General features: G+C 39.4%; 1 protein-coding gene across 7 annotated transcripts in view; it reads right to left on the bottom strand.

The window, feature by feature from the left end:
* The window catches only part of DCDC1 (doublecortin domain containing 1), a 444,094-nt gene that overhangs the window by 71,972 nt on the left and 350,542 nt on the right, over nt 1–21,580 (bottom strand). For all 7 annotated transcript variants that reach the window (XM_070274958.1, XM_023646546.2, XM_070274959.1 and 4 more), the window contains one exon: nt 6,548–6,671. In XM_070274958.1, the coding sequence (XP_070131059.1) occupies nt 6,548–6,671 (124 nt within the window). The remainder of the gene's footprint in view (nt 1–6,547; nt 6,672–21,580) is intronic.

Genomic DNA, 21,580 nt, shown 5'->3' on the forward strand with positions numbered 1-21,580 from the left:
TCGGATCCTGGGTGGGGACTTAGCACCCTTCATCAAGCCACGCTCAGGCGGCGTCCCACACAGAGGAACTAGAAGGACTTACAACTAGGATACACAACTGTGTACCGGGGCTTAGGGGAGGAAAAAAAAAAAGAGGAAGATTGGCAACAGATGTTAGCTCAGGGCCAATCTTTAAAGGAAGAAAAAATATATATATACATATAAAAGAACCAATTTTTGATGATGTTGACTCTGTTTTATGTGTATCATGTATTGTATCGATTTCTCCTCTAATTTACCATTTTTTTCCCTCCAATTCTTTGAGTTCATTCTGCTGTTATTTTCCTAACTTCTCAGGTTGGCTGCCTATTAATTTTTAGCCTCTCTCCTTTTTCAATATGAGTGTCTAAGGTCAGAAATTTCCCTCAACTGCACTTTAGCTGCATCTCACACATTTTTATTTGGTTCTAAATATTTCTTTTTAAAATTTTCATTATGATTTCTTCATTGTCCTATGGGTTATCTTTTTAAACATCTTTTAAAATTTCCCAGGATAGGGCCTCTAAACGTGCTGGTATGTAGACCAATAAGACCAAGACACGTGGCCTTTAGTTTACGGAAGGGGAACATTATTTAAAAGCTAGTATAAGAAGTAATAATTCACTAACTTATATTCCCTTGAAACATTGTTAGAATCTTGCAATTATACAAACAATCACAAAGTTCAGGAAAATGTGCTTTAAATAAATTGAAACATTATCTGGAAGTTGTGAAGATTAAATATTCTGAAATGGCATCTAATCATAATGCTCTCATTTGTTTTTTGAAATGAGTAAATAACATTAATTGCATTTAATTAGGAGAAAAGCAGTATAAATAAATGTTTAAAAATATGAGTAGAGTGTTTTTCAGTCTAACGTGTTTTCCTTTATTTTTTAATATAATGTTTTGCTTTGTAAATGTGTTCATAACAGTGACATACAATCAGGCTAACTTACCACACTTATAAATAAGTGAAATCTCAAGTAATGAAGTTTTATTAAATCCTTGACCTTCACTGAGAACCTCTCTGGAATTTCAATTATAAAGGGCAGACTACAAGGTGTGTATCTGGATATGTGCCCATTATTAGAAATGGAGCAACATGGCGTCACTTTTTCTCACTACTCTTACTGAGAAGAGATACCAAAGCTTAGCACAAACTCATTGTCTGTCTTCACTGGAAACTCTCCTATTGTACAAAGGGTTTATTAACATGAGGGTGATGGAGCAGTGAAACTGCCTAACTTCTTCAGGAAGTGAGTTTGGGATTGATCTGTAACTCATTAAGCATTTCAGAGCAAATCAACATTTGCACTAGTTTTAGATATAAATGATCATGAAGTAGGAGGGGGAGAAACAGAGAATAGTCTTCTCATTACAAAGTTACTGTCACATTGAAGTCTTGGTGTAAAATAGCTGATGTTTCCCCCTTTCTGTCTTTCTGAACCAGGGAAGGAAAGGCAAGAGAAACGGGATTCTCCCTTGAGCTTAGTCTGTGAGAACTGCCAGCTCATAGTCAGGATGTGGAACTAAGATTTTTTCCATATCCCAGGCATGCTAGAATTCTGATGAACTTGTCTGAAATGTGCTGTCTTAGCTCCTAGCTATTTTTAGATCCTTTCACTCCCAAAACTTGTCCCGTGACACATGGTAACCACTGCAGACGTGACTTTGGCACCCCGGCAGCATTGCTGGCTTCAGATGGCTTCCTTCACTTTCCAGTTAGATGATGGAAGCCCAAGGGTCTTCTTTTTTTAATATGAAACATCACAGAAACCCAACCAAAGAGATGAAGAATTATCATGGGTTTCAAAACTTTCCAGATGTATGAGCAATCCTCGGCAGCTCTTCCTTTAAGGGACTTTAAATCTTGTTCTAATGTTTCAGGCACTTTCGCTTTCTCCTTCACAGAACAGAGAAATATGGCATCAGGATAATCAAGGACAAAAGACACTTGGATTAAACTGGCTGGAGAGCTGTTTCCTCCCCCCGACTCCCCCCGCTGGGACTTTGGGTTCCCTTCGTCTCTTTGCTGGTTCTCTCTGTGCTGGGGCTCCGCCACAGCCCAGTCAGGAGACCTCTGAGGGGCCTGGTTCCTGACGCTGCTAATCCTGCTCTCCTTTTCCTCCTCTCTCTCTAACTCAGTGATCTCAATTTCTTAGTCAAATTTGCCCTCCTGCATCAATGTGTTATTAATAAACTAACAGACGTTTCCGTTTCCTCTCTTGGGCTTTCCTACAACTCCTTTTCTTCCCTTTATATTGACAGCTAATTATCATCATTTCTTAACAGATTCATAAAATGTGCACTTTTAACTTTCTTTTGTTTAACATGGGCCCCTCCAAATAGATGTATTTTCACTCAGTAATTTAGAAATTTTAAAATCACTATCCAGTGGCTCATTCCAAAATCTTAAGTCTCTTCAGACTCACTTTTTGCACTGATTTCATCCTTGACTATGAAAATCCATTGCTCTTTACCTTTAAGCATTTACAATGACCACTCTTCAACTTACAACTTTTCTCCCAAGGGGTAAGAAAATAACTTGAGTTCCTAGAAATTATTCCAGTGAACTTAGTCACAGGATAAACCAAGATAATTCATTCATCTTTTGTTTTTAGGTTTTAACATATTTTTAAAATACTGATATCCTAAGACATATGAAATGCTATTTGCTTATAAAACATAGTATCAATTGCCCTTTCGGATGAATAATATTTTAAAGTGAGAACAGCACGAAATCAGTTCTCAGAGCAGCTGTCACCACTGAGAGGTAAACAGCTTGTTTTAACATAGTCTGGGCCACCCCAAAATAATTCCCATTGTCCGTATTTCCCTAAACCTTCCCTTGGTCATCAGTCTATTTTGAAAGGTTCTTGTCAAGGAATTAGCGGAATTTGAGTCTCACTCAGGATAGAGTTTCTTAGATGGTTTTCCTAGACTCGATATTTTGACAATTTTTAGGCCCTATCCTGCAGTCGGCCTGGTTAACCTTGCTCAAGCTGGCCGCGTGACTGAAAGCTGCTTCAACAATGGCCTTGGTTTCTGGGCACCAAACTTTCCCTGTGAGTTTCCTCTTCCTCCTTTGCTGTCCTTCTTCAAGTCTGCCTCCCTCTCTTCTGGTTCCTTCCTTTTAGACACACAGCCTATACCTCTTAAACTGTGAGCGCCATGAAGGCGGGGATGATGTCTACCTCTGTCCTTGCTCTGTCTGCATTGCCTAAATATACAATAAATAATGGTTAGATAAGTAGCGAGGCTGGAAGATTAGATCTGGAATGAAGTTAGTAGAGACACTTACAGGAACAGAGTGTTCTGAATCCTACAACCATGAATGTCACACTTTCTAATCGCAGTTTGTTTATATGGAAAGTCTTTCCAAGCAAAATGTTAATTGCATTTAACTATATACTGATAAAACCATCTTTTTGTGTAAAAAATTAATTATGTGGACATGGGACTGGAGAAAGATATGGTTGCATCAGAGAAGATGGATCGAGACCTTAGTGAAATAGAGAGCTCTCACTTAATTTAAATGAGAACTATCAGAGCTCCCTGATTGCTAATGATTTTCTTCTCTTCCTCAAACATTTCAAGAAAAAGCAGGACCCTCAGGTTGAGTCATTTTGAGATGTATGGTCAATTTGTCTCACTTTAGCTAACTTAGTGCCTTATTCCTTTCCCTTCAGCTTACAAGTGAGGGCCAGACTTTTGTTGGAGTAGAGAGACTTCTGTTTCACTCCACCCAAAAGCTGCAGTTCTGTTTGAATGGCTGGAGAACCTGGATAGTCCATTTTCAGTCCTAAGATCTTTTAGTTGTCAAATCCCAGACTATTAGAAAAATATTATTTTTTTAAGGTAAATGTTAAAAGGAACCTGGTTAACTTAGGTTTCCTAATGAAACTACCATTCACTGCTTAAATCAATTAATTAACTGAATAACTTTACTTGTATATGAGGTTAAAAATGTAAGCACAATATCTGTGAAATTTGCAATAATCATAATTTTCTCTCTGTCCCAATATAAGAAAGTACACTTCCTTATGAGACATCCCTGTCTACCCCCCGTCTGATTAGGTGGGTAGGAAACTTGATATTCTAGTTAGAGCTGTCCCAGTTTCTTCCAATTTGGGAAAGCCTTTGTTTATTTTTTAGCTCTGTGCTTTTGGATACATATTCAATCAAACTGAAGGCTCACACTTCTTAACAGAACTGCTCCTGGATACACTCCTTCTCTTCCTGTCCCCAACATGTTTTCTGGGTGTAGATGAAAGTTCAATGAACCATATACCACTGGGAAAAGGGGCCCAGGGTCTATCTGCGGGCACTTGTCCTCAGTCCAGACTGTTGCTTCACCACAGTCTAAGGAGAAGGGCATCTTTGGGATCCTAAGCAATGACTTCTTGGTTTCAGGCCCCTACAGTGCTGAGAGTCATTGACTCAATCAGTGAGGATTCATAGGGAATTGTGACTTGAGGAGAAAGGAAAAACTTGTTTGAGACCAGAAAATATGACAAAACGATTTTTTAAAAATCATGATAAAATATTTTTAAAAAATCTTTTAGGATGTAAATCATTGCCCTAGCAATAAAGCAAGACACCCGAGAGCCCCAGAGGCAAACACAGGGTTGAAGCTGGGTTTTATCTTCAAGGTAAATGTTAAAAGACACCTGGTCACCTTAAGGGGATTTTCTAAACCCCAGTGAGCTTCTGCCTCCATGGTCTTGCCGGGGAAGGGCACAGGAGGCAAATCTCAGGGTCCAGCCAAGGTGGGAAGTTGAATAGGAGACCCTCTCCCCTCATAAAACAAGAATCACAATATGAAAAATGTCATTGAAAAAGCAAACCAGAGAGACAGCTCTCCAGGTAGTTGCATGTAAAACAGACCAACTCAAACATTTTTCTCTGTGTGGAAGAGAAAAACACTCTTCGCTGGTAATTCATACCCCAGGCGACCCTCACTAGGAGTTTAAAACACGTTAGATAAAGATGAAGAGAAAATTAATAATCTGAAAGAAAAATGTCTGAAAATATCATGCCAAAATGCATCATAAAGAGGCAAAGAAATGGAAAATAAGAAAGAGAGGTTAAGAGACACAGAGATCAAAACGGCAAAGTCTAGCGTACACCTCATCAGAGTTTTCTATACAGAAGAGGGGGATGCAGGAGGGAGAATATTTGAAGAGATGATAGGTGATAATTTCCCACAAATGACGTGAGGTATCAATCCACAGATTCAAGAACCCCAAGGAGGAAAAATAGAAACAAATCCTCTCTCAGACATAATATGGTGAAACTGAAGAATATCACAGAAAAGAGAAGATTTTAAAAGCAGTCAAAGAGAAAAGATAGATTATTGCAAAGGAGTAACACTTAGAAGGACAGCCGGCTCCTCAACGACAGTGGAATGCAGATGTCAGATCATCACTGACGCCTTCAGTTTGCTAAGTGAAAAGACCTTCTCGGAATGAGGGCAGAATAAAGACATTTTCAGGTAAGTAAAAACTGAGTTTGCTACCACTAACTGAAAGAAGAGAGTGCTAGGCAGAGGAAAGTAACCCCGTGGGAAGGACTGAGACGTAAAAAGGATTTATAAGAAGAAAGAGGAAAAATTAGGGGTAAATTTAAATAAACATTAACTACATACAACAACGTTAATATCTTGTGGAAATTTTTTAAAAGATAAAATTAAAATATATGACAATAAAAGTGTATAAGTTACAAATCAAAAGATTGAAATTAAAGTATTTGAGTGTTCTCAATTATTTCAGAGAAGAGCAAATATATTTGTTAACTTTAGATTTTGATCATTTACATATGTGAGCTAAAATGTTCAGAGTAACAACAACAACAAAAAGAATGGAAAAAGAGGATATAATTTCCAAACTAGTAGATGGGAAAAATGTGAGAAAAAAGTCAATCTGAAAGAATACAAGAATGGAGAAAAAATGAAACAGAGAAAAAAACAGGACAAATAAAAAGCAAATAATAATCCAAATATGTCTGTTATTACAATAAGTAGAAAAGACTAAATCCTTTAGTTTAGAGAGAAAGACTTTCAGACAATATTTGAAAATTAACCATATGCTGATTAGTGGAGACCCCCTAAAACAGAAGAATATACAAATATAAAAAGTAAAAGGATAGAAAGAAGATATACTAGGCAAACAACCAGGAAAAGCCGACACATTTCTATTAGTATTGAATAACTGAGATTTTTACTGGAGCTAGAGAGAGCCTACACAATGATAAAGGCTTCAATTCACCAGGGAGAGAGAATATTTCTGAACGCATGTGTCTATGAACTAAATTTCAAAACACATAAAGTAACATTTGACAGACCACCAGAAGAAATAGATAAATTCATCTCCACAATGGAAATCTTAAATGCATCGTCCTGATTAATTGATTGAACAACAGAGTTAATTGATCTCTCGCACTAACAACTGCAAATCAGAATCTGCAGGAGATTCTCATAAGCAGCAACCCCATCTAAGGTTGCAATTCCATCTACGAGTGATACCACCTCATTGAGTTGACCGCTAGGAAGGACTGGCCACATGTAGGTGAGCTTATTCCACAGAGGATTTTCAACTCTAGAATGTTTCCACTGGCCTGGCTTCTTGGTCCCTTCATGTTTTATGGCCCACCTAAAACAAAATGAAAGACAAAAAGGAAGTTAGCAAGGGTAAATATCACTTCAGAATCGTCATTGAGTATTTCCATGAACGAGGCAAAGACTGTGAATTAAAACCCAAATCTGATTACTTACTGTGCACAAGAGACACAAAGGAAAGTAATTTTAAAATGAAAAAATAAATATTTAAAACTCAGGAAAAATTGGCATGTTGTATAATTGACAGTGGAATTTGAGGCAAAAGGTAAAGTAGAATAGAGTCATTTTATAAGAATGGCATAAATAACAACACAACTGAAAAAAATCACACAAAAGTTTTCAGACATTCAAAGAGAAACCGAAGTAGATGCAGTTATTGTGGGAGACATCGTCACATGACCAACACATGATGAACTACAGGGAAACGTGTTTAAGTAATAAGTAAGGACGTGAAATATCGGACCGCTATAAAGAAAAGTGTAATATGACCACTGATTTACATAAATTGCAATCTTTCTCAATAATTCCTGGACATCTGTAACACACCACATACTAACAAAATTAACTTCAATACAATTTTAAAATGAAAATTGAATGAGTCACAATTTGTGGCAAATGGCAGAATAAAATTAAATATAAAGGAAAGTTTAAATTTTACAATTTCAACCACAAGATAATTTAAAAAACACATTCTCTCTCTCAAAATACTAATTTCCAGATAGGGAAAAAAACAGCATGATCGACATCTCTTTAGAAAGCAACAAAAATAATGATCATGAAAACTTAAAGGATACATCTAGAATTACATTCAAAGGTAAATTCATAATGTTAAATGCTTATTTGTTAAGAGCTAAATAGAGAAAGGAAATTAATAAAACATTCAACTCAATAATTTATTTTAAATATATATTTAATATATATTATATATATATAGTTGTCCAATGGAAAAAAGCTGAAGAAAATAATAAAGATTCAAATAGAAATAAATAATTTAGAAAATGGAACATCAGTATAATTGTTCAAAGAAATGTTCTTCAAATAAAAAATAAAATAGCAAATGTCTTGCAAATAAATCTAGATTAATAAAAATATAATACAAACCACATAAGAAAACTGAGGTAAATATTTAGCATAGAGAAGATTAAAGGAGTGTATTATGCATGCATATGTTAATAAATGCAAAAATTCTTACGAATTTAATTTTTAAAACTCATAGACTTGAAACAGAAAACATACTCTTGCTCACGTAACTTCACAGGTCATGGAATAGATCATTTTCATGCAATATAAAATGTTCTAAACCATAAAGATGTAGAAAACTAGCTAATTCATTCCCTGAAGAGCAGATAAACTTCACCATAAAGTCAGTCACTGATAATTTAGGAAGTAACATGGCAGTCTTACTTCAAATTAAAGACTTGCAATTCCTAAATCAATATTAGCCAATAATATTTAACATAATGGCAAGAGAATAATCACTCTGGCTAAGTAATATCAAGCCTAGAAATGAAATATGGACATTTATTGACATAACGAGTCACTGATTAATGAATAAGGACACAGGAGCAGCCGTCTCTCACAATTTTCTACCACACATGATGGTCATCTGAGTCTGAAAGTCCTCTGAGATCGCCTGGCCCCACCAGAACCATTTGCAGTATTCAGCCTTGCGTTCAAGGGCCTGGAGTTCCCATAAGCTTGCTGGAAATTCTTGGGGTCTGGACACTGAGGGGTGGCGGTGGCAGGAAAGGCCCGTGCCTTACCAACACAGAACCCGTCCTCCCGCTACCCTACAGGCGTCTGTGCTCCCATCTGAGGCCAACTCTTCTGCTCGTGCCTAGATCCTTATCCTCTCCCATCTAGAACTTTGTTCCTGCCCCGAACTATTAATTTGCCTGCCCTTCTGGGTCATTCTATCTGCATAATGTCTGACAGCTTGATGTGGTAAAAACAAAAACAAAAACAAAAACTTTCTCTATACCCCACACCCACCTCCAGTTATTGCCTTACTTCTTCGTGTCCACTTACACCAAACTCCTTAAAAGACTCATCTCCTCTTCTTCTCCTCCCTTTCCCTCTTAACCCAATTCCAATTACACTCTCATCTCTGAACTCCAGTGAAGCTTCCCCATCTGGGTCTAACATTCCCCAAGCCAAAGGTCGTTTCTTAAGACCTGACTGAGCTAACAGCAGCGTCTAACAAACCACCGTCCCTTCCTGCTTAAGACACTTTCTTCACTTCAGTTGACTTCCATGAAACCACTTTCTCCTGGTTTTCTCCTATGCTAGTAGCCAAAATTGGCAGTCCCCAAGTGTGTGCTAGAGGGTATGAAATAAATTCCATGAAAATCCAGGGCCTCCACGTCAATGGAGCTTTTAGATGTCCATTGGTCTGATGCGTGGAGTGATACCACTGTCAGGTGAAGGACAGGTTGTTGGTGAAGAATTCATCCTTCTCATTGCTGTGCCTTATAACTTCAGCCCATCATGGTGTCTTTAAATCGAGCTGGTCAAGTTCAACTTAGAGTGTTAAGAAACATTCACACAGAGCAAAGGCCATTAGGCTGCAGAGTTCCAGCACAGCATGAACTTTTATGTAAAAGCAACAGACCTCTTAACGTGCTATTCTATAAATGAAGAGGTGACAGACCCCTACCTGTAATGGCACTAGCAGGCCCACCTACAATGACTGTACGTGTGCACAACCAAGTCAGAACTTCACAGTGTCAGCAAGGACTCTGGAAGCTCAATTCCTGAAGGCCAGCACTAGGTGGAGACAGCGATTCGTGCAATGCTTGCAGACAACCTTTTTCTGCCTCTTGAGAACTTATTTCTACGTAATATTTTCCATTCTTCTCTCCAGTGTGGAAAAGAGTGTTCTTAAACAATTGGTAATTTTAACAGAAACATTATTTACAACAAAAAAGCTCAGGATTTGGAAGGACCTACTAGAAAACACACACATGTACACACACCCTAAAGGCAGCCAAATAAGGGTCAAAGGCAAGTTTATTTATTTAAAGTAATGTCTTTATTAATCCTGCCTTTCCATTAACGGTAAAATTCTATATACGACACTTCATGAATATCTACCTCCATGGATAGGAGTATGACCAAAATTAATATACACTCCTCGATTTATCTGAACCTAAAAGATCAAAAATTAGCATCTTTCTTCAACATTTTGGTTTACCAATATCTCCTCCCTCAAAAACGAGGTCCAGAATTGATCAGATCAATTTCAGTCTGATTAATGGAGTCATGGCTCCACCAGAGAGCTCTATTCAACTAATCTTATAAAGGAGTGGGAAACAAAAACTCATTATTTAGATAATGTTTTTGGAGTCCAGTGCCTTTGACGGACTTCAGTGTTGTGGCAGCCTATGAGAAATTGTGCGAGACTGTACATGCTGTGACAGAAGGTGTTATTTTGCACTCCTGGAAATCAATAGTAAAATGAAAACAAACCTAAAAGTGTCTCAGATAGAGAGAAATAGTCTTTTTTCATATTCTATCAGGACACAATTATATTGAACATAGTAATAAAACATGACACAAATATATAATTTAGATCTGATAAATTGTAAATACTCTGGCAAATTCCAACTTAAATTAGCAGTGTCTAACAAACACGCCTGTAAAGATCATCAGATTCACAACCCACAACTGCCAAAGAAACTCTTTAACTCTTTGCTTTACACTAGGACCTATTTATTTATTTAACTGGTCACTTTTCAGTTTTTCAGGTTATCTAAGCCACAAGATTAGACCCAAAATTCATCTATAATTAACTTAAAATTGCACGTTCCTCAGGAACAGTGAAAGCATGTTATTCTCACAGAACAGTAATACATTCTATGGACTGATTTTGGTAGAACTCAGTACATAAGACTAACTTTAAGTACCCACCTCTGAAAAAAGAAAAGGGTGGGAGGAAGAATGGGCAGATTGCAATAATAATATTAATACTAACAGGAACTACCTGCTTTGATGGGATTCAATCATAGCCCAACAAATTCACACAGATGTGAACTGTTCTGACGCTTTCTAAGGGTCTGGATCTCTGGAAAGGGAAGAAATTATTCAGAACCAGGAGCTATACACACAGTCCAGCTTAAGTGCTGTAGGAGGGTTAAAAGACCAGAAACGCAGCTGGAAACCTGGATCCATCAAACATCACTCTCTCGTCTTTCACCAGTACCACTGTATGAAACATTTTAGGCTACATTTATTTTGCAATTTATACTGAATATTAAAGGTAAATGTAAAAGTTTATGTAAATAATTATTTTTAATATTTAAATTTTAAATAACTTTACCCTAACAGAAAACAGGCGCCGAAGACTGCGGTGTCAACTTATAAGCTAAAATTTACAAAGATCAAGTAAGTTTTGCATATTAAACATTACTCTACTTTATCCTGGAGTATTTTGTATAACCTAATAAATAAACTAGGGATTTGTTCTTCCGTCTTATATTTTCCCATTGGCCCCGTCTCTTTATGTTATTTTGATAACTAGCAACTTACGTAAAGACAGAGATTGGATTTCAATGGCAACTAAGGCCTAAGGGGAGAATTCATGATCATCTTTCCATCAGGCGTAACTAATTTCTAAGAACGAGAATCATCCCAACAATTACACTTAAAAGAACACAATTTCATAATAAGTTCCATGATTTTATATTATCTTCTTCTCAATTGAAGATCATTAATTAAGCCTTTTAACACAATCCAAAGTTATTTTTTAAAAGATCAATTATGAAATATGGTATAAACCTACAGTACATTAATGGTAATCACCAGCAATATATATATATTTAGTATAGAAAGATAAATGGATATACAGATAGATACAAAGTCAAACCTGACACCTCTTGCAAGTTACCTTTTTAAAATAAGTCTTTGACCTGCTCTATTTTGTTTTGTTTTTCTAGCTGATGGAGCTTCCTGGTTATTTAGATTCTGGATACATCGAAGTAATCTATATTCAGCTCTAAAGACCTATCATTATCTCCCATAGTCAGAGCTTCATACTTGTATAAAAGCAAAGCTCTCTTTGCAACTAAGTAAAATCTCCATCAAGTGCAAGATTTGTAAACAAAAAACATTTTTCCTTCCACAACACTTGCTTATGTGATCTTTGAGTTCTTGAATCCGTTCCATTTATCACCTATCTGAGACTGATAGGTTAGCTTTTGTCTCTCAGATCTTTGCAGGATCCACTACCTGAAGTTTCTGTATCGATTTTTGTGCAAATAAGGCAAATGAATAAATGTCCATTGGACACCTGCTCTTTCTCCCCAGTAGCATGCCAGGCACTAGAGAGAATCCAAAAGAAGTTAGAGAGTGGTTCTGCCCCCAGGAAAATTACAGCATTTTAGGAGGAAGCAAAAATTATACACCTGGGAAAGTTTTTTGAAAACAGTACAGGACAATATGTAATGGAAAGAAATCTCACTTTCAATAAGAGTATAACAGATAGCCTTAAGGGAAGGAAAATAATATGAGCTTTATATTATGGAAAGAAACTGTTGGGGGGGAGGGGGGATCCCTGAAGGATGCATGAATTTTGTGTACATGAAGGACAAAGAGTTTGAGACAGTGAAAGGAAAGAGGAGCGATGTCATTTCAAGAAACGGAGAAAGAACACAATCTTTTGGTATTATATAATAAATCCAAAATCTGTGTTTCTTAAGGACCAGAATTCTAGCTAGGAGAGAGAGTGACCCACATCTACAGCTTTTCATTTCCCAATCTCAGTTATGTCTGGCCAACTCTTCTCCTTAAAGTACAGCACGTCACCATTTAAGGCTCTTGATTGTATCTAGTCCTATCAGGAAGGAATAGTTATCCCCAAACTCAATTCTCCCTTCCTTCTGTAGTAGTAGATTTTTAGATGCACATGACTACCTGGCTAAAGAAAATTTGCTTGCATGTAGGTGTAGCCAGGCATCAAAGTTCTGGCCAAATGGGCTGTGGGTGGATGTGGTGTGCACCACACATACACCTGACCCTCAAGCAACTGGGCGTGTTCTCCCCTGGTCCCTTTTCTCCATCCCATCAGCTGGGAGATGGCAAGAGCTTTAGACTCATAAGTGGATGCACTTGGCAAGGATGGCAGAGCTGCCTACCAGGTCCGTAGCACCCCCCCACCTGTAAACAACCGTGCTGAGAGAAAAGAGCTTCTATATAAGCCTGAACGTTTTGGAGTGTTTGTCACAGCAGTTCAGTCTACACTCTTTCTGGGATAATGTTGCTCATTTCCACCACTCCAGTCTTTTACTTTTTCCTGTTCTTCCTCTGAACCTTTTACTGCTTTCTCTGCTATCCACCTCTGAGGAATTCTCATGGGTTGTTGCCACCATTGACAACTCATCTCTCCCAATTCTCAATGCCTCTGTCATCAGCTCCTGTCCTGTCCAGTCCTGCCTTTGATGCTCACCCACTGCCTATCTAACGGTCACCTTCTCTGATTTCTTCAAGAAATGCTCTTAGAGGCAGTGAATGATAGTTCTTCAGAAATATTGGCATTAAAAAGATGGACCCTGGGGCTGGCCGGGTGGCACAGCAGGTAAGTTTGCACAATGCGCTCTAGCAGCCCAGTGTTCGCCGGTTCAGATCCCCGGTGCAGACCTACACACCACTCATCAAGCCATGCTGTGGCAGGCTTGTCATTTATAAAGCGGAGGAAGAAGTGCACCGATGTTAGCTCAGGGCAAGTCTTCTTCAGCAAAAAGAGGAGGATTGGTGGCAGGTGTTAGCTCAGGGCTAATCTTCCCGGAAATAAAAAGAAAAAGATAGACCCCACCTGTCTGGTCGAAGGGTGGTGCCGTGTGGGTTCCCAGAGAACCAGGGATGATCACTATTCAGGACGGTCCAGAGAGGCTGGCAGTCATGAGGAGTGAGTGATAGTTTTTTGTAAGTATTTCCTCTTCAGAAATATTTCCCCAAACAGCTTTTAAGGTCTACACATTGTCCATTGTAGTCACATTTTAGCTCTGCATCAAAGTTCCCAGGAAACAGATGAGAAAAAAGAAGAACAAGCAACCAAGGGGAAAAGAAGAACAGAGTAGAGATTCCAAATGAAAAGGACAGAGTCATAAGCCAGAGAAAAGAAATGATGATGTACGAGGTCCCCAGAAAAAGAATAACTGTCAATAGGAAGTCCAGAAATGCAATCAAGTAACAACAAGGATCTTTTGCCTAAAGTCAGCCTTGGGAAGCACCACCAACCATATTTTCGACATCTACACTTATGCTGCTGCATGCCAGGGATCCAAGGAACTGAGACAGTTGCTCTCCCTGAGGAGTCCCAGTTTGGTGAGAGGCCGGACCACTGGAACAAGTAGCAGTGACACAAGACGATGAGGGCCATCACAGGGCTTCTACAGGGCGCTGCAGGGAAGTGAGCAGAGTCACTGCTGCTTCCTGCAGGTCGTGGGGGTTAACGTGGAGGAAATGGCAGGGTGGTTTCCCGGGACCCAGAGTCTGACCCATAGCACGTACTCTGCCCACTTACCGAATGAATGAATGCGCTAACCTGGCCTGTACTTAAAATCTAGCTGGTGAATTCTGGATTCTCAATTCTCCGCATATAGATACTCAGAATTCTTGAATCCTTAAATCTAAAGTGAGAGAATATAAACGAGTACTCAAGATTCCCCTGGCACATACGTAGAGTAAGAGCTAGCTGGCATAATATGATTTGGCAGATACCAGACCAGCCCCCCACTTCTGAAAACTAGATCCTGAAATTCCATCATTACCAATCCACTCCTTTATGCTCAAAGATTTAGTGGTTTGGCCAAGGGCGTTGCAAGATTTGCAAGACAAAGGGTGGGTACATTATAATCTGTGGTAAACTGAAAAACGGCCCCTCAGAAAATACCCATGTCCCTGGAACATGTGAATGTCACTTTATAAGGCAAAAACGGACTTTGCTGACGTAATTAAGTTAAGGCTCTTGAGACGGAGAGACTATCCTGAATTATCTGAGCGGGGCGGTAAAATAAGAGTGAGGCAGAGAGAAGTTTGACCCGACAGAAGCGGAGAAGACGACGTGACGACATAAGCAGAGACTGGAATGATGAGACCACAAGCTAAGGAACGCCAGCAGCCCCTGGAAGCTGGAAGAGGCAGGAACGGACTTCCCCAGGACCCCAGAGGGAAGTGGTCGCGCAGACACCTTGACTTCCGCCAAGTGGTCCTGACTTCAGACTTCTGGCTCCAGGACTGTGAGAGGATACATTTTTGTCCTTTTAACCCAAGTCTGTGGTAATTCGTTAGAGTAAGCACTGGAAAGGAATACATAATCTTCAAAACAAGTTTCAAAGATCAACACCAATTGCTTCTTTTTTTTGGAATAAGTTTCTGAGTGTGAAAATAGAGAGTATGTTGTGCATTCCTCTCCAGCTAGTCTTCTTTACTACCGATTTTTTTGGGGTGGTTTCTTTCATTCCTTTTATAAAAGACTTGTAAAATTTTAACCAAACTACATTAAAATTTTATGTCCTGCATTTTTTAAAAACTAACATAACATTTACATTATGTTTTTCATTATCATGTTTTTCATTATTATTATTCTTAGTAACTGAATAAAAGTTCATAAAAAAATATCGTAGCTTTCTTAACTAATTCCTTATTACTAAGTGTTCAGGTTGTTTCTAATTTTCACAATTACATAAAACATGAAAATAGATACATTTGTTCATAAGACTTTTTTCCCCGTAGATATTTAGGATTACTTCCTCAGGCTAGACATTTAGAAATATAATTGCTAAGTCAAGGAACATTAGCATTTAAAATTCTTGATCCGTATTGCCATACTGTTTTCTAAAGGTGTGGCGTTGCTTGGAATTCTTTTTTGTAAAAGAAATCAGTAGGCCAATATCTATAGTCTGGGCCAGTGTTTAAAATTACTTAACACTGATTTGGGAAGTGACTAAAATAAAAAGAGGTTCTCTAATAGTTACATGGGCATCCCATTCTGACTCGGATCTAAAGATGCAGTGTGACCTTCTCAGAACTGTCTGGATTCAGTGCTTCGGTGTACTGGACCTTCTCAACAAGCACCCCTTAAGACATAAGCAACAGCTGTTTACTTTCCTGCTCCCCTTACTAAGCTGCAAGGTCTGTGAGGACAGGGACACCCTGCGTGGCTGCATCCCAGCGTCAGCAGAGCATCTGCAACATGACAGACACAGGAGACAACGGATGCTCTTTCCTCTGTCAACAGGGGAGGAAAGCTGAGTGGAGACAGTTCTCCAGTTTGGAGTACAGAGGCTCTAAGATTGGAGCTCCCCCCTCTGTATTTAAAGGTAATTCGTTCCTGACGATCCTTTAAAATACAGGCATAATCATGAAGTGCCTACATATACCATATACGTAACCCTGTGCTAAGTACTGTGACGATTTAAAAGGAAGTATAGAAACACAGTGTTTGACCCTCCTTTTCAGATGGAAAGACAGGACGTACACAGCAAAGTATGATTCAACACAGCGGTGCTGTCCCGTATGGTAGCCATCAGCCGCATGGGGTTATTTAAATACAAATTTGAAATAACTAAAATTAAATAAAATAAAAAATGCATTTCTTAGTCGCACCAGCCAGATAGGGAGAGCTCAGTCACCCAGCCCTGCAGCACAGTCCAGGAGAACTCAAGAAGGAGTGAGAGGCAGAGTCTGTCAGAAGTCAAGAGCAGGGGAGAACAATGGGGACAGCCACTTTGAACTGACTCTGCAGGATAGAATAGTTTATGAGTCAAAGAAGAAAAGTAAAAGCATTTTGTTGGGAATTTAAAGAATGATTTAAGAAGCAAGCAGATTAGGAACATCTCTGCCCATATAAATGGCCTCAAACGCCTAAACGGGTCTGTATTTGACTACCGTATGACTGCAACGTTACTCCTCACTCTCACAACTTACTATGTGTCCTAAGAGGCAAATGCTCTATGTCAGATGCCCCAGTAAAGCTGTGTTAAGGCGTCCCTGGGGGCCAAAGCCACATACAAACTCAACTCACCCCCTTTCTCCTACTCCTCCCACCTCCGTCTTTGTCAACCCCGTCACTGGGACTGCTGCAGATCCGTGGTGTGGCCTCTCCGCGCTGCGCCAGGCTCACGGGTCAGGCTCTGGGCCCCCTGCAGGTCACTGTGGAGAAGCCCTGACTCTCAAGCACGCTAACGTTGTGTTACTTTCTAAACTGGGCCGTAATGAAAGTCCTAAATCAGGTAGATGCTCATTAGCGGGATTAGCCGACCCACCCAGATGCACTCAAATAACTGACAGGAAGTTGCATAAATCTTGCCCTTCTGAACCAGCCTCGGAGCGCAGTGAAATATCGAACCAGCACAGGCCAGGGACTGTCAGCCGCGCGTCACCAACTGCCTTTCACTGTTGTCTTTCTCCTCACTGTGACCGAGGGTGGACAGGGAGCACTTCCCCTACCAGCCTTCAGGCCCAGGTGATTCTTCCCTCGGATCCGAAAGGAACTTACAGACTATTTAGTTCACCTCTCATTTCTCAGTGAGGGAAATGAGGTCCAGTCAGACTTACCCGGCTGGTCAGAGGAAGAGCTTGCAGTAAACTCAGCCCCCAGAGCTCAGTGAGTCACACACTTCACCCTTTACATAAGAGCCTTGAACACTCAGAAAAGAACCTGGTTTGTGCAGTAATTTTTTTTTTTTTTTATTAACTCAGTTGTTTTTATTTTTTAGATTCCAAATATAAGTGAGATCATATGGTATTTGTGTTTCTCTGACTTATTTCACTTAGCATAGTTCCCTCAATGTCCATCCATGTTGTAGCAAATGGCAAGATGTCATTCCTTTTTATGGCTGAGTTGTATTCCTTTACATATATATACATCTTCTTTTTTTTTTTTTTTGGAGGAAGAGTAGCCCTGAGCTAACTACTGCCAATCCTCCTCTTTTTGCTGAGGAAGACTGGCCCTGAGCTAACATCCATGCCCATCTTCCTCTACTTTATATGTGGGACGCCTACCACAGCATGGCTTTTGCCAAGCAGTGCCCTGTCTGCACCCAGGATCCAAACCGGCGAACCCCAGGCCGCCGAGAAGTTTGTGCAGTAATTTTAACAATTCAAGTCAAGTGTGACTGTCACAAAGGAGGTGCCCAGGACATGTCTGCTGAGTAAACTGTCAAAATCAGGATGCGAGAGGGTCCTCTCTCTGTTCTTTCATAGAAAAAGTAAGTTTTCTCTGAGAGACAAGAAGCAATAGCAACTTCCCATAGTCTCCGAGCCTCTCGAAATGGTCCTTTATATTTCCCTTCTAATGCAGAGCATTATACAAGAAAACTCAGGCACGTATGCGAACAGTTCTGCATTTGTCACAGCATGGTACTGTGGGTGGCATAAAATTCAGTGCGTGAGAAGGGTGTCCACTTCGACTGCACTGTAAGTGTCATGGGGATTCCGTCTGCTTTGTTTGAGCACATCCCCGGTGCCTAGAACAGCATCTGGCACGGAGCTGCACTGAATAAGCAGTTGTGGGATGCAGTGCCAGCCCTAGACCTGGGCGGCCGACTTCTGCCCTCCTGCTTCATTCAGTGGGCGAGGAGTTCGTGGAGCCCGGGGGAGTTGTCCACCTGGAGTCCACATGCCTCCTCTGCACTCATGGACAATTCTCTGAGGCCTCAGGGTTTCCTGGCCAGATAGTCCCACACTTGCTTCCAGGGACTGGAACAGCCTCGTCCTCACTCTATACTGATTACAGATCATGCTGCTGGTGTGCAGCCCCTAGTTCTGAAAGGTGGCCAAGGGACACTCTGCCTGGGGTGGCGCAGAGATTGGACATGGGGCTGATGTAGCTACCTGTACATTTTGGATGCCCACTGCAGCACAGGATACAGTCGGGGCTGTGAAGAGAAGGTGGGGAGGCACGGGCAGAGAGCCTCCATTTGTGCTTTGATCCTAACCCTGTAAATTCTAGAGGAGGCTTGGTTGACTAAATGGATGCATGGATGGATGGATGGATGGATGGATGTGTGAAGGGATGTATGGATGAATGCATGAAAGGATAAATGAATGAAAACAATGCACTTACACAAACCAGTGAAATATATCAGGGAAAGAGAAACGGATGGGGCACATGAGCCTTCCCAAAGGTTCTGATAACAGCTAATTCTGTCAAGCTGTGCAAGGGCCTATTTTAATGTCGTTAATGATCCATCTCAACAGTAACAAGATTGTCCAGAAAAATGGTGACTGTTCATGAGACATCTTAAAGTGGCCAAAAAGGTGGTTCTGAAACTTTTAGTTTAAAAATGACATGAAATGTAGATTTTTAAGATAAAGTTCTCAATCAAGTGAAATTTGAAAATGTGTCAATCAACACATACTCACTCAAAATCAAAAGATTCAAGCTTCAATTATAAAAAGAAAATTCTAAATTCACAAAAATAAAGCACTTCCTCTTATCAGGACTCCACCTGGCACCAGATCTGGCACTGAGAGGTGCCCACCAGGCATTTGTCAGCAGAGCAGAGTGGCTGAGACCTGTCTGATGCCAGACCCCTGGGATTAAATCTTGGCTTCCCTTCTGTCTAGCTGGGTGACCTTGGGCACGTCACTCTTGGGATAATGAGATAGTTACTTCGGAGAACTCCTTTAATGATTAAACACGTCATCACTTGTAAAGGAATAGAGCAGTGTCCAGCTTCCAGTCAGCGCTCTGGAAGGACTGATTTCCAGAGCTAATATTGTGTTCTTGTTAAATGACACAAATGGGGTGTGATCCATAGCGTTAGCTGTTCTTACTGTATGCCAAGTTATCTTTAATCTCAAAAACAAACATGGTCGCCGAGTGTTGGTAAATTTAAATTTTAAACACTGATCTCTAAACTAACTACAAAGCAACTCTGGCAATAACAGTAGATTGCAACCATCTCAAAGTATCTTTAGTGTGTTGCCACAACCAATTTTGGCTAATGTAACATTAATTCAAGGGGAGTTTTGTCAGTCAGGAGGTGGAAAGGCTGTGTTTTAACTCTGTCTTCTCTGGCTGATGAAGGTGTGTTCAACGTTTCAATCATTTAAAATCTATGCTAAGCTACAGAATGGTAAGAAAGAACCCAGTCTGCATGTTGCTGGAATGCTGCATGCGCCGGCACGCCGAGACAGAACACCTGCGCCACCGGGACAGAGGCAAAGGAGCTGGACACGCTGCGAAAAACAAAATAAAACAATAATAACCTTCACCCATCTTTTAGACTGAAAACAACATCACTTATACCTGTTTGGACTTAAGAAAATTTTAGGATTTTATTATTTTCCTTAAAATTGCCAAAAATAAATTCTTAACCTCAAGTGTTCACCTAAATTCCATGTCTGAACACTCGTGTGTGTTGATGGCACATTAAAGGCAGTCCAACGAATTTCTATTTCTGGATCTCACACATAGTTTCTGACTCTTCTCCCCATTATTAGCATTGCCGTTGTTTTTCTTAAGATTTCTTTTGTTAAGAAGACACTCTCCACAACTTCTTCAAGGGTGAGTCAAAGTTACACACCACTAAACAAAAACCTTCGAATTTTAACATTACAACCTTAATGAGATCTGTGAACATATTATCAAAAGTATCAGCAACATAATGAAATTAAGTTAATACACAATATCCACCAAACTTCATAACATTGCCTCCTTTTCCACCTAAATCAGACTGATCTGAAAGATAAGCATTTGTCTGAAAATTAATAGCAACATTCTTTTGTTTCATTTTATGCAGCTTTAAAGACCGAAGGAGCCCTAGGAATTAATTGCAGGCTTCTAATAAACACAATGATGTAATGACGTATTTAACATTACTGTTTTCCATTTGATTCCAAATAAATTGCAGATTTTTTTCTGGTGTGATACTAAAACAATTACCATTTTGCAAAAAGGATAATTAATCTGCAATTTTTTCACATTAGATCATATATCTCTGAAGAGTGCCCACGGATTTGATAGTCTTCAGCTGCTGTGTATTTATTTTTCATTTTTTCTACTGATGTACCACCCCATCAGTGCTGACATTTAAATGAGTGAGTATTCAACACAAATGTGATCATTTGTACAGCATCCAATGCGGCCCCATACTGAGATGATTGCTTCTGGGAACCATCCACGGGTTCTCAAATAGGGGGAAAAAGCCAGGCAAAATTTTATCAATTTACATTTTTCTGTGATTAATTTTTATGCAAATAAGGGCCCGACCGTGCTCCCATCTCACCTGAATCATCCGGATCATCAAAGACAAATTGAGCATCACTTATTTAAAAAATAGGCTTTAAACTACTCTACAGCTGTGTTGGAAAATGCTAAGAGCAGGGCATGAACTTCTGTAATATAACAGGAACAGATAAGAAAATGCCTTTTATGTGCATTTGGTACACAATGCCATAAATATGGAACTTAACAAAATCCAAAAAAAAAAATTCGCCTTTGCTTTGAATATTCTCTGGTCTTTGAAAACAGTCAGCAATGGGAACGACAGCGTGTGAAGTGACATCTCCCCAGTTTCTGAACGCACGCTCGGAAGTCTTTCCCATTAAGCGAATATGCTGACCACCACATGTCTTTGCCAACTTTCTCCTGCTTCTGGATGAAAAGTGTCCAATGAATAGAGTGAAAATATGAGGGAAAACAAAATGTCTTAGAATTAAATGACAAATCTAAGTTTGTGGTTAGGGACTTCATACTGTTAGTATTATGTTGCATGACATTGTCATGGCACTTTTAGAACTAATCTACACAATCTATTTCTAAACTCATCAAACTTCTATCAAAATAATAGAATTATTAATTTGCATTTGGAGTCCATTAGAAATTATAAAAATCACATTAGAATTTCTCAAATAATAATATTCTTCATATTTATGAACTATAAATAAAAATGTTTTTCATGATATCTGGAATCAAGTTAACAGTGCAATTTATATAAA

This window comes from Equus caballus, chromosome 7 (assembly GCF_041296265.1).
Source record: "Equus caballus isolate H_3958 breed thoroughbred chromosome 7, TB-T2T, whole genome shotgun sequence".
In the NCBI taxonomy this organism is placed as follows: domain Eukaryota; kingdom Metazoa; phylum Chordata; class Mammalia; order Perissodactyla; family Equidae; genus Equus; species Equus caballus.